Source organism: Canis lupus, chromosome 10 (assembly GCF_011100685.1).
Source record: "Canis lupus familiaris isolate Mischka breed German Shepherd chromosome 10, alternate assembly UU_Cfam_GSD_1.0, whole genome shotgun sequence".
Classification (NCBI taxonomy): domain Eukaryota; kingdom Metazoa; phylum Chordata; class Mammalia; order Carnivora; family Canidae; genus Canis; species Canis lupus.
The window spans coordinates 33,341,341-33,355,762 of NC_049231.1; the positions used below are offsets into that span (position 1 = coordinate 33,341,341).

Genomic DNA, 14,422 nt, shown 5'->3' on the forward strand with positions numbered 1-14,422 from the left:
GTTTAAGTCTTTCTCTCTTACTCCTCTGAGGCGAGTACCCAAATGTCTTTCCTTTCTAAGCAACTCAGTTACTGCCATCTGAGATGTTTCTACTACTGTAACAACTGCTGAACAGGAATATTTGACTCTGAAGTGAAACTAAATGAGAAAAGAGTGTTAACCTCTACCTTTATCCCAAGTACCCACTCTCCTCAGGACTGACTCAAACCGAGCCCTTCATTTCGATCAGCCTCGTCAGCAAGATTCACTTCCGGCCCATACATGGTCAGGTCTGAGCCTCCTGGGCTGCGTTCCACAGAGCTGCCACAAACCCTGCAGGGAGAACAGGGAAGCTCTGCTCGTGGGAAACACAGGTGGGTCCTGTTGGCCTCTGGTTACATTTCCTTCAGCCCATCAATATGGAGCCTTGTTTTATGTGTGTTTCTGCTCAAAGATGCCTTGGGTAACGTATGTTGTTGACTCCTAGTTCTGAACTCAAGGACAGCAGCAGTGTAACTCATGCCTGAATACAGCATACCTGACACTCGTGGTTTTTCCATAAGGCACATCATTGCCTTCTTGCACTTAGAAACACCAGACAGCACTTCAGCCTTGGAACTAGTGGCCATTTTACCCAGCAAAACCCCACCAGAAAGCACAAAAATGTGAAAGAACATGGCACCGCAGAGGTGGCAGAGAGGGTACCTATTTACAGCATGAAAGCAGAGATGGGAGGTGGAGTGTGGCTCTCTTGGGCCTCAGCTGGGAACGGAGAGTTTGGGGACCCAAAGTTTTCAAGACTGAGCCAGTGGGTGTGCATAAATAATCGTAAAACCACCACGGGTGATGATTTCAACGTCACAAATAAATTTTAGCAAGTAGAATTGGCAAATAACTGAATTCGCAAATTCCACGGATCAACTGTATCAGATAATGCTATTTTAAAATCTTGTTTAATGACTAATACAACGATTCAAGTGTTCCTAAAACATGTGTAATGTTTAAGCCTCAGAGCAGGTTAAGTGAGCCATCTTGCAATTATGTGCGAAGAAGGCACCATTTAAATATAATTTCTATGGAAAAAATGTCTTTTGGCTTCTAAGTTACTAGTTTACAAACAAGCTGGAAAACATCAGTTTTAAAGATTCACATTAATGTAGAAACACACCAGACTCCCAAAGTCCATAAAAAGTAACAAACTTGGTTCACATTCTTTGACCTGGAAAATTCCACTGCTAGGAATTTAATTTGCCTATAGATATCCTTGTCTCTGTGTAACGTGGTATTACAGCAGTTCTGTAACAGCAACAGATGTGTATATCCACCAATGGAGGAACAATTAAGTAAACTATCATACACCCATAACGGAACAGTTTGTCAGAAACAACGTGGCAGCAATGTATGAACTAATAATATAACACCATTGATCTCCAAGATGGAAGTTACAAAAAAAGAAAACAAGCCAAGTGCAAAATGGTGTGCAATGTAAGTAAAAAGTAAAACAGAATAAAAACCTGCTATACACTCACGTGCTTGTACAGGCACAGACTATCTTTAGAAAGATGCACAAGAAACCAGGAGCAGTAGTGTCCTTGGGTAGGATAACTAGGTGGTTATGTACAGGTGAGTGGAAGGCTCATTTCTCACTATATATCCCTTTGTACTTTAGGATTTTTTATTGTGTAACTATTAAAAAATAGTATTTCTGAAAACATCTGAACCCTGATCTTAGTAGCTTTCAGATTAAAATTACATACCTGACACAACTTATCTATGCCACAAATCTTTCTATTCCTAGAACTCCTTATCCTCGAAATTTCTAATGACATATGAGAATTAACCAGAGAAAGACTCCTTATAATTTTCAGTAGGTACTTGCAGCTTTACCTTAAATATGATGACAATGGGAATATCTTCTGACAGAGTATTATGTCTCAAATAAAATCGCCCCTGTTTCACAGCCATATTGGTTCTGCTTTTTTTCTCATGGGTAGAGCTACAAGGAAACACAGGTTGGTTAAAGCACATCCCCACTTGGTTTCAAGCTAGTAGCATGATCATCAGTCAATAAGGTTCACCAATCAGTAGGTCCTTCCTAACAGATACACAATTCCTTTTAAAGATACACAACTCCTTTCCTAGCTTCCCTGTCACTTCCATGACTATTTAAAAACACACTATAGATGTTTCTTTAGCTTTGAGATTATGGTAGAAGTTTTAGGGGTGAATGAGTGACACTCACCAATTCATTTTGACCTACTTCACTTTGACTCCACCTGAATCGCTTTAAATTCAGTATGGGGTATATTCATGATGAATTTTACACATTTCAAAAGAAAAACCTCAAAATGAGTCTACACCATAATGACAAAACTACGAAGAAAGAAAGTCATACACTGTATTTAAATTAATAATCCATTAAAACACATCTATGTTCTTACTCCACAGTGAAGCCAAAAGAAGCTAAGTAATTGCCTTTTACTGGTATCTCTATTAGCTACAAAGTTGCTAACAGATTTAAAAGTATTTCCAAGCTTAATCAGCCACAACAGGGCATATACTGATCACCTGCTACATACCATGTACACTGCTCTGCATACTCCACTAATACTAGCTCTGATCTCCATACTAATAACACTTACATTCAAGTAGTATCTCCAAATCACATAAGGAAACCAATGCTTAGAGAAGATGTGTAACTGTCACCCTCCCCAAAATGCCTCAGAGCTACCGAATAACAACTCTGGGATTCAACTCCCAATTCCCTGGCTCTGAAAGTTGCATATGGTAGGAAGACATTGGTCGAAGAATTATTAGATCTGGGTCCAAATGCTGGCCACCTCTTCTGATCAGTATGACCTTGAGCCCAAAGCTTGTTTCTCAGCAGTAAAATAGAGATGCACCACTTACTTATCTTGGAGGGCTGAGGTGACAAATAACACAGAGCACCTGATACATTGCCTGGCTCCTAGTACTGCTCAATAAATGGCCATTATTGTTGGCTGACCCCCCATTAGAAAGAAAAATTTTAAAAGTCTGAGTGAAACATCTTATTATAGGTTGTTAGAAGACACATTATTGCATACTGACATCTTCATTATTCTATGATTTTTTTCTCAGAATTCATTGATTTATAAATCTCAAATTACATATGATAATAAATCAGAGAAAAGAAGTTACAAGAGACATGAGATGGAGAAAAATGACATGTTGGAGAAAAATGAGTACACTGTAAAAGAGACCAGTCAAGAAAAGTAACAATAAGATGTTAAGTCCATGACAATTCATTAAATATTAAGTAAAAAATAATCTCTAATTATATCAATGTTGGAATACATTATGTAGAATGATCAAAGACTAAAAACAAACGTGACAAAGAGTGGTTTCATATTTTTTTTTCAAGATTCCTTAAATGCAACAAAATTCAACTTGAATAAAACTAGTGGCCTTTCAACAACCAATGTCTCACACACTTCCATCACTAAAAATTTTAAAACAATATTCTATATGCTTCCCATCTTACACAATAAATTCAATAAACAGGTAAATATTTTGCTGCCTGCTATCAGAAATAAGTGGCTACCACTGTACTGAAAGACAGCCATGATATTAGTGGAATTATCAGTATTTCTTAACACTACCCCTGCTGTGCATACCTGGTAACTGAAGCACCAACCGTCCCTTTCCTGTCAGCCTCCACAATGATCCTGTTCTTAGACAGCTGCTCTTGGATAAGAATTACTTTTTCTACTCCTTTGACAATGAAGTAGCCACCTGTCCAAAGGAAGCAAGGTAAGTTTCACTGCCTCTTTTTCTGACAGTGTGATTTAGTAACAACAAGCAATCTTCTGATTTAGAGACCATTGCTCTGTGGTGCTAACCAATACTCAGGAGTTTGCTGATACTGTTTTATGAATTGATGACAGTGTCAGCACATGAGTTTATACACATGAGCCACAAGAAAATAAATTTCCTGAGGATAGGGTACAGATCTCACTGTTGTATTTATCACCAGCACCTGACATGTACAGAGATGAATGAAAAAAGTATGTTAAATAAATTAGTCTCTAAGTTTCTTAAGCATAGAAATAACCAACAATCTTCAATATAAACTCAAAATTGCCCTAAGTTTTCTAACATATCAGTGACAATGGTAGATTAGGATCAGGTTTCCTGGATGGCTCAGCAGTTGAGCGTCTGTCTTTGGCTCAGGGCGTGATCCCAGGATTACAGGATTGAGTCCCACATCGGGCTCTCTGTGAGGAGCCTGCTTCTCCCTCTGCCTGTGTCTCTGGCTCTCTCTCTCATGAATAAACAAATAAAATCTTAAAAAAAAAAAAAAAAAAAGGATCAGGTTTCCTAACTATTCCATACTGAACAAAACCCATAAAACATTATCATATAGCCTTTTTTTGCACACAATTCAGAATAAAACGAAATTTTATTTTACTTTTAGAATATAAATAAAAACAAGCAGTATATTTGACTTACATAACATTTTGTTATAGTCTAATAAAGTCATGTCCTTTGTTAACCTCTTTCCAAAACCCTCTGTGATTCTGTATCAATGCAACTTTAAAGCAATAGGTGAAAATAACTACAAATTAAATGTGCAACCTGAACTGAGGAATTAAGAAAAATTTTCTGTTAAGCGCTAAGCCTGAAACTTTGCAAAATGAACTGCCTAGGACTACGTATAAATATGTAAGTTTTTAAAATTTAAACAAAAGACTTTGGTTTTTGCCCCTTTATTGCATTTAAAACAGCCTGAAGTAATAAGCTATTTGAGTTTTTCCTAACCAGCTAAAGAAGCCACTTTTTAAGATTATTCTTGAATTTTTAGGCATACCAAAAGAAATCACTGAGCAAAGACAAAGAAAAGTCTGACAAACCATAACAATAAATCACTTCTTGGAGTGTTACAGTTTTAAACCTGAAATAAAAGAGGAAACTACACCTTTCACAAATATAGACTAAAAGAATAGAGTTGGAGCTAAATTTCTGATTGTTATGTGAACTTTTTTTTTTTTTAAGAGCAAGCAAGCACACATGAGTCAGTGAGAGGGTGGGAGGAGAGGCAGAGGGAGAAAGAGACAGAATCTTAAGCAGACTGTGCTGAGAGCAGAGCCTGATGCTCTTCCCTGTAAGAACACAGTTCGAACTACACAGCATTATGGGCATTCTGTTGAAAATAAAAGAAAATATCACATAAAGATGTTCACTGGCAAAAGAGGTGAAAAGAGGAGAATCCTGCCCTGTACATATCCCCAAGGGGTCCACATTCCTCTTGGATATTTTAGAAAAGGCAGAGGAGTGGCAGTCACATTAAGAACCAAGTGAAATGAAGGATTATTGAGTTGATGCAGGACTTAATCTCATGACCCAGAGATCATGACATGAGCTGAAATTAAGAGTTGGAGGACTAATCAACTAAACTACCCAGATGCCCCATGTTCTGTAAACAGTTTTATTCAAGTTCATTATAAAGCAGAAAAGCTGGCATTGTTTTTGAGAATTAAAGAAACAGCAACAGTAAATAGAAAGCCAAAGAAGGGCAAGAGTTGGGGGGCAAAAATCCAAGGAATCAGACATACCTGGATCTAAAGGACATTCGTTCAGTTTGGCAAATTCTGCTGGTGTCTTCCCTGTAAGAACACAGTTCGAACTACGCAGCATTATGGGCATTCTGTTGAAAATAAAAGAAAATATCACATAAAGATGTTCACTGGCAAAAGAGGTGAAAAGAGGAGAATCCTGCCCTGTACATATCCCCAAGGGGTCCATATTCCTCTTGGACATTTTAGAAAAGGCAGAGGAGTGGCAGTCACATTAAAAACCAAGTGAAATGAAGAATTATTGAGTTGTAAAAGAGACAGAATTATTGAGTTGTAAAAGAGAACCAAAGAAATTACTGAGATTACATTTCAGGAAAATAAAGAAGGTATGACAGTTTAAGAAACATGGAAGGACAAAGTGAAAACGTCTCATAGACATCTAATCAGGTTCTAGGTGGAAAAAAACACACATTGGGCAAGAAGTCCTATTCAGAGATAGTGGCTCTGGACTTTCAGAAATGTACGAAAGCCATAAACCTGCACAATCATATCTACATGGGTAAATAACAGAAAAGCCACATCAAAACACACCATAGTCAAGATACAATCATCAAAACAAAGAGAAGAGTTAAAACCCTGAGAGAAGAAAAGGCCGCTTACTAAACAGGGAAAGATGACTGGACAGGCACACACCTGCAATCAATGAGGGACAGTGGTGGGGGGACATGCAAAGTGCGGACAGAAAGTCACTGGCAACCTAACTGGTGTGTTGTTAGGTCATCTTTCAGAATGAGGTCCAGATGAGGAGATTTCCAGACAAAACGAGAATTCTGGAGTTTTTAAGAAATAGCATCTAGAGTTGATGTACCAAGAAACAGAGGTATATATGTAACCACCAGAATGAGAGACATAGTCATGAGATTGGGAATGGGACTAGGGTAAGGAAAGGGGGAGGCTATCACTTTGTATAAAGTGCTCTCATATACTATTTGATTTGTTACTGAGAAGGAACATTACCTGAATTAAACGGAAACCTTTTTCACTCAGGAAAAAAAAAAGTCCCAAACCCACAATACTTGCACAAGGTGATGCATATAATGTAGACAGTGCATGGTACGTACAAGCACTCTGATTCACCAAGGTCACTTTTATGAGTGCAGTAAATGCAATCATCTCTCCCAGATCCTGGTACATAGCAGGTATTCACCAAACACTGGTGAAACACATTTTTCACCTAACACTAAACACCCTTCCCTGCCTCCTCTTAGCCAGGATTTAATCCCTAAATCATACTAGTTATGCTTTGCTCCTGTCTCTCCAATCTTCCCTTCATAATATTCAATCTGGGAAAGAATTTATTAACGATCCAATATTTAACTGGACACAACCAGGTCCATATGTGAGAAAGAGAGAAGGTCTTAACACAAATAAATAGTCCTGATAAAATGAAGATTATTATTCTGCTATCCCAACTTATTTTCCTGACTGAAGAGTGAGGACAGGAACGATACAAACAGCCCCCTCTGGCTTCCCTGGCAGCTAGAAATGAACATAGCTAACAGGACTTACGTCTAAATATCTTCTGTTTACCCAAGTACCCAGCATAGTGCAGAACAAGTGACAGGCAACTGGTGCATATTTGCTGAACCAGTGGATGTTTATTAAGCTCTTAGCATTTTTAAAGGTGGGGTTTTGAAAAACACTGGACAGGAACTGTTTGCACTAAGTTTTAAATTCAACACCTTATCAGATTCACAGTACCGTTGAGTTTTGTCCATTTCTACAGGCAAGTATCTTTCCCTAATTAGGAAAAGCAGACTGCAACAATGCTAGCTGAAGCAATCTGTCATTTCCAAACCTGTTCCAGGCAAATAAGTAACTTTTCCCTTAAATACTGCTATATTGGAAACAGTTCAATTTTCAAGAAACTCAAAATACACATGAATCCACTAAGAAGGCGAGGCCAGGAAACTTCACTGAAACGCTATCTTACCTGACGTTTCCCTAGTAGCCTGGATTTCAGGAAGAAAAGGAAGTATTTTCCTTAGCTTTACAGAAAAGAGTTCAATGAAAAAGCATTCACCACCACAGCTATGCATTCGATATTGCTCTGAGTGCTGTGCTGGGCTGACTCACTGGGTCCCCAGAAAAGACTCCTATGAAGTAGGCACCATTTCACACATTTTTCAGATAAGGAAATGAGGGCAGAGGGAACTGTGGTCCTTGCTCAAGGTCACCCCAGAGGGCTAGAATGCAGGCAGCGTGGCTCCAACCCAGACATCATTTCTCACCTGCCAATTGGTAAGGCATTACGGATGATCCTCTGGCTGCCTCGGGTATATTCAATATCCACGGTGATGGGGGCAGAGTACGTCATATCCCGTAAACGGCACTGAAAGATAATCAGACAGTCACTGCTTCTCCTCCCTCGAAAAGGGTCCTGAAGCCTCCAAGAGCCACATTTCCAGTACAAGTATAGCCCACACTGAACTGAGTTGTTAAATGTGCTGCCGTAAGGATGCTGGGAGTGATGAGCCTACCTTCTCCATAGGGGGAATGATGCTGGCCACTGATCTAGACAGCCCCATGGCCTCTCTGCCCCTGCCAGCCCAGACATGAAATAAATATGGTGCTGACTTTCTTCTCGCTATCTGATCCCATCACCGGTCTGCTCCCACCTTTGAAGCAATTAGATTGTTCCTTGAAAATCTGGTCCATGGAAAGTAATCAATGTGGTTACCTTATTCAAAAAGTTAACCACCAGTATAATGCCTAAAGTATACACATACACAAACTAAAAAAATTAAACTATACTTCCTTTTATTTTCCAAATAAATTCTATCACAGAATTCCTTAACAAGTGGTATCCTATAGCACAAATCATTCATCACATCATATTAACAATTTCTGCACCATTTGGGGAACTTTAGAAATTACTGGTGTGTGTGTCAGTTTGACAAAGTGATAATGAGCTCAATGATGCCCTTACCTGAGCCATGATCAGACATAGCAAACCCCGCAAAAATCTTTTATGATGTCCCCTTTATTTAATTTTTTAAAAATTATTATTTTATTTTATTTATTCATGAGAGGCACAGAGTGAGAGGCAGAGGGAGAAGCAGGCTCCCCACAGGGAGCCTGATGCAGGACTCAATCCTAGGACCCTGGGATCACCACCTGAACCAAAGGAAGACGCTTAACCACTGAGCCACACAGGTGCCCCAACGTCCCTGTTTTATTGATGGTCATCAGTGGCTTGTATTCTCAAAAAGAGAGTAACATCAGTCATACAATTCATGTTACTGCATCCTCTCTCTGCCTTCATCTGAACCAAAGACAGATTTAAACTTTTTATTTCTTTTCCAGGGCCTGGGATCTTAAAATATTAGATATCTCTATTAATGTTGAATAAAAATTGTTTATTTTATATTTAATTAGATTGAGCCTCCATCTTCAGGCCACACCAAAGGCGATATGTGTAGAGGTTCTGTGTGCACCCTGTTGCCTGAGCTCAAATCCTGGTTCTACCACCTAAGTTTTGAATAACCCTTCTGTGTCTTGGTCTCCTCGTATGTAAAGTGGGGATGAGAATAGTTTTAATTCCCAAGAGGTTTTATATATATGTATGTGGTGTATATATATATATATATATATATATATATATATATATATATTTGGAATAGTGTCTGGCAACAGAGTATTACATAAATAATATCCCATTTTTATTTAAAAAATTAAAAATTAACATAACACCCATGATGGGCAAATATTTGTGTTTCTTTTTTTCTTTTTTTTTTAAGATTTTATTTATTTGAGAGAGAGTGTGAACTAGAGAGAGAAAGCAAAAGTGGGAAGAGGGAAAGGGAGAAGCAGAATCCTCACAGAGCAGGGAGCCTAATGCAGGGGCTCAATTCCAGGACCCCAGGATCATGACTTGAGCAGAAGGCAAATGCTTAACCAACTGACCTACCCAGCACCCCCAAACATTTGTGTTTCAACAAACTCCTCTCCTTCAAATGGAAATAAAATTTGATAAATGTGGTGAAAATGGGGACCCTTTCCAGAGGCCCCAAAGAACCCCCGTGAGCTCCCTCTCTCCCGCTCTGTCTCTCTGTCATCACAGGAGTAGAACTGCTCAGGGGAATCTGCAGAATCAGCATCCCACCACTCCTACTGTAGGTACCCTGACTGCCCACCCGGCTGCTCTCCCACTCTCCCTGCCTCTCCAAGGATCAAAATCCCTCCAAGAAATCTCTGTGCCCTCTCTCCCTAACTGCAATAACATCCATGTGTTTCTTCCAACATCAGGAAGAATAATTATGACAACTGTGGCCTCAGGCTTCTCGAACTACTTCAAACCACTTTGTCTTCTCTCTTCTCTACACTCAGTAATGCAGTTCAGAAGATGACTTAGAAATTGCTAATCGGCTGCATAGTTCTTAAAAAATTGGAAAACTCCAGCAACATGAAATGGGGAAGTGGGGAAAGCCAAAGTGGGGCACATGCTTCCCAACATTCCACACCTCACCACTTCCTACTCAATACAACGTCACCTACCATGCCTACCTCACCCTCCTGGGCATTCCAGTGTGCAACCCCTGCTGTCTGTTTCATGTATTTTGTTATTTTACTCTCTCCACAGAGTATGAACTCCTTGAGGAAGGACAGGGTCTCATTTCTTTGGTATCTCTCAATGCGGAGGCACAAAATAAACGTTCAACTGACACTCAATACTTGGCGATTAAATAACACTAACATTTAGCTTGTGTGAAATGTCTGGTTCCATGATCATACTTCCTGTCTAACTTTGCTCAGACAACAACCCTAACATTCTAACAACTTACTTGTTGTTTAATAGAGTCCTCTGCCACTTTCCCTAATTGCTTTACAGTTTAGCTTTACATTAACACAAACTAGATAAATCTACAAGAATCATTTTCTTTCCTAAATCAATTCCAAATTATGGACATTAAGTGGAAGAATTTCCAGAGGAATCTAGAACATGTTAAAAGCCAATAAATAGGCCTGTTCTATAACCCTTTAGGTCTGTTAAAATCCTGGTAGTTAAATTTTCTTCCTATCCATCTCTTCTACCAGACTGTGAACTCCTGTCCTTGGTCTCCCCTGCCTAACACAATGCCTGACTCTCAAAAAATGTGCTCAGTAATATCTACAAATGCACCGCACACTGCACTAGGCAAAAGTGGCTGGCCAGGGCAGGGGATGATGGAGAGGCTGCTCAAAAGTCAGAAGCACGGATGTACATAGGACAAAGTTATATAACAGTGCAGATTAACTAATAGTGCAGGATTAAATAATAAACTAGTGCAAAACTGTTTCCTAATACAGTATTATATAAGTGCTAATTTATTTTGGTCATCTTTATGTCATAAGAGATATTTTTTCCTTGTTTTAAAATCATTTTAAGAGCATATGTTGGGCGCCTGGGTGGCTCATTCAGTAAAGCGTCAGCCTTCAGCTCAGGTCCTGATCACAGGGTCCTGGGATCCAGGCCCACATTGGGCTCCCTGCTCAGCAGGCAGTCTGCTTCTCCCTCTGCCCAGCCCCCTCCACTCTGCTCATGATCACATACGTGTGTGCTTGTGTTCCCCCACCCCCTTGCAAAAATATAGACCTAAAAATCTTTTTTAAAAAGCTCACATGTTAAGAGCACAGACTCCATGAGTCAAGGCAAACAAATACAATTATAGTAAGGTAGATAATTACCTCATGAGGGGATACTGGTCTAGTTACATTGAAGCTTTCTTCAACATCAGGAAGCCCCACATAGATATTAAGATACCTGAAAAGCAAATTATTCCATTACCAATTATACTTTTTCAAAGAACATACAAACAAACAAGCTATTTTCTTCCCAAATACAAGGATTATACTTTGAGTATAATCAGTATATTATACTTGAGTATATTATAAATACTTACCTTGCTAAGAACGTCAAAAACTGTAATTGGAGATCTTCTTGACATGATAATACATATAGCTCTATGAAGGAGGGAAAAAACTATCGAAGTCTTTAAGAAATTACTGTAAATTTATTTTTTTTAAATACTGCAAAGATAGCTCTCTAGAGATGATATTTAATGAAAAGAACTATTATTCATGTAAGAAATAAGAGGTTATAAAGGGGAAAAAAATACAGCTCTTCCTTGACTTACAGCAGGGTCACAGCCCAATAAACACATTGTAAGTTGAAAAGACTATTAAGCCAAAAATTCATTTAATATACCTAACCTGCCAACCATCATAACTTAGCTTGGCCTACCTTAAATGCGCTCAGAATAATTATATTAGCTTATAGGAGGGGAAAATCATTTAACACGGAGCCTATTTTAAAATAATGTGTTAACTATCTCATGTAATTTACTAAATACTATACAGAAAGTGAAAAACAAAAACAATTTTAAGAGTGTCGGTTCTTGATCCCTGTGACTGTGGGGCTGGCCGGGGGCTGTGGCCACGCTGCCCAGCAACATAAGAGGATTGTACTGCATATTGCTAGCCTGGGAAAAAAAAAGATCAAAATTCAAAATTGAAAGTACAGTTTCTACTGAATGTATCTAGTTTTCACACCATCATAAAGTTGAACCACTGTAAATCAGGGACCATCTGTATATACTCATTACAGCAAAAGAAATAGGAAGAAAGCAGAAACTAACGAGACTGGATACCTACTGGGAGTGTCTGACAACAGGGGTGGAAAGAACTGGAAAGGGTGACAATTTCCTGAAAGTATTTTTTTCTAAAGGACTAACTCTTACAACCATGTTTCACACACTCAAAAAGTAAACGCATAATTAAAATCTACCAGGATGCAGAATGGGACCCAGAATGGAATACAAATGGCACTGCCTTACAAATGAATAACATAACTGCATTGAGAAGGTGAGAATGGAAACAAGTCTAAGTTGCTTTGGAAACAATATTTTGCTTGGATACTGTAGAGGTAAAGACAAAAAAGCAATGTACAGATACTGTACTCTAATTAGCAAATTTTATTCTCACAGAGTTATCAATTAGCAATTCTGAAATATGCATATTCTAGGATTGAATAAATAGGTACAAATAGTGTGGATAATGAGAGCCAGGTTTTTCATTTTAGGGACAGAAGTTACAAATAAGGAAAGAGGTCAGTTAGAATGAGTCCCGTGGAGTTGAACAGAAATTGGAGGTATCAGTATGCTGGTTTTTTATATAAAAATGGATAGGATATGGAAATATGGATGTGTGCATGCATGTTAGCAAACACACACATATTTCCTTGCTCCATCTACCAAGGTTTTAATATCTCTATCTTGGTTTTTAAACACTTGTCCAGAAAAGGAGATTAGGGCTTCCTGGGGAAATGGATGATTCCAGGCTGGTGCAGGGTAGAAAAAGCTCTTCCTTCCAATAAAATTCTAGTATGAATGTATAAGGAACGATGACAAGAAAGCCTCATCAATAGGTAAACATACAGCAGTAACTGTTAGAAGAACCATCCTTGATGCTAAAATTAGTGTGTAAGCTATTTGTATAGTATCAAAGGATCTCCCCCTAAGACCCTTGTTACAAAAGGAAAAATACATATGTGGACAAACACGCATATACCATCTTAATCAAGTGAACAAAGTTAAAACCACCAACAGTAAAATATACTGACATCTGTAGCCCTGATATGATGCAGTGAAGATGGCACAAAACATTACTTCTGTGCCAAAAAAGCATAAGCCAACTGAATCACGAGCAAACATCTTACAAACCCAAATTGAAGGACCTCCTACAAAACAATGGATCAGAATTCTTCAGAAGTGTCAAAGTGATAAAAGACCAAGAAAGTACGAGGAACTGTTACAGGCTGGAGGCGGCTAAAGAGACGTGAGAACTAATCATCATGTCGGGCTCTGGATTGAAGCCTGGGCCAGAAAAAAAGACATGAGAGGGAAAGCTTGAAATAGGACGTGCAGAGTAGTTGACAGTATTATATTGGTGCTAATTGCCTGGGTCTTCTAATGTGGTTTGGTTATGTAAGCTGCTAATATTAGCACAGGCTGGGCAAAGGATAATATGGAACTCTTTGTACTATGTTGGTAATTTTCTCTAAGTTTAAAAACTGTTCTAAAAAGTGTTTAAACCTCAGTTTCAGTACTTCTCAAACATAACTCTACTTGTTATAATTAGTTTACCAATTAAAAATTGAGTGCTTTTCTTATTAACCAGATAAAGACAGTTATTTTGATAGGCTTTTGGTTAACAACCATATTCACTTTTAAACATGTTAGATGAAATCAAAGCAGCAAGAGTAGATGACTCCTTACTTCAGGTACCACATGGGGTCGGCATCACTCGTGACCTTTTCGTTGGCCTTCATGATCTTCTTTATCTACAGTGGAAAGAGCACCATTAGGGCATTTCTGGCTTCCATCAATTCTCATCTCTACTTTTCTTTTTAAATAGGTTCCATGCCCAACAAGGGACTCGAACTCAACAACTCTGAGATCAAGTCACCTGCTACCCTGATGAGCCTACCAGGCACCCCTCTCTCTGCTTCTAGGCCCTGCTGCTTACCTCCACATTAATGAAATAGTTGAATGAATCTATATGCTGTTTCACAAGGCCTTTCACCTAGACAGACAAAAAATAGAAAGCAGGTTAGCAACAATACAGCATACTATGTCAGACTCTAACCACAGGTGATCTTCAGATTTTTCTCAAAACCAAAGTGAGAAAAAAAAATCCACAAATGTCACCTGGTGGAACTTCACATTTATGTTTCCTCATTCCATTTCTCCTCCATCCTGCTAATACACACTCAAATTTTCCTCCCTGAAAATCAATCTGACCTGAAAATTCAAGGTAGGAGTATTTGAACATATCTAAGGACTCTCCAT

The 14,422-nt window shown here is 38.7% G+C and overlaps 1 protein-coding gene across 4 annotated transcripts in view; it reads right to left on the reverse strand.

Annotated features, from left to right (window-relative positions):
- POLR3B (RNA polymerase III subunit B) overlaps positions 1 to 14,422 on the reverse strand; it is a 107,401-nt gene that overhangs the window by 85,750 nt on the left and 7,229 nt on the right. For all 4 annotated transcript variants that reach the window (XM_038550792.1, XM_038550791.1, XM_038550793.1 and 1 more), the window contains exons 3-9: positions 14,100 to 14,156; positions 13,850 to 13,914; positions 11,262 to 11,337; positions 7,826 to 7,926; positions 5,574 to 5,665; positions 3,636 to 3,753; positions 1,867 to 1,975 (exon numbers count right to left, since the gene is read on the reverse strand). In XM_038550792.1, coding sequence (XP_038406720.1) covers positions 1,867 to 1,975; positions 3,636 to 3,753; positions 5,574 to 5,665; positions 7,826 to 7,926; positions 11,262 to 11,337; positions 13,850 to 13,914; positions 14,100 to 14,156 — 618 coding nt within the window. The remainder of the gene's footprint in view (positions 1 to 1,866; positions 1,976 to 3,635; positions 3,754 to 5,573; positions 5,666 to 7,825; positions 7,927 to 11,261; positions 11,338 to 13,849; positions 13,915 to 14,099; positions 14,157 to 14,422) is intronic.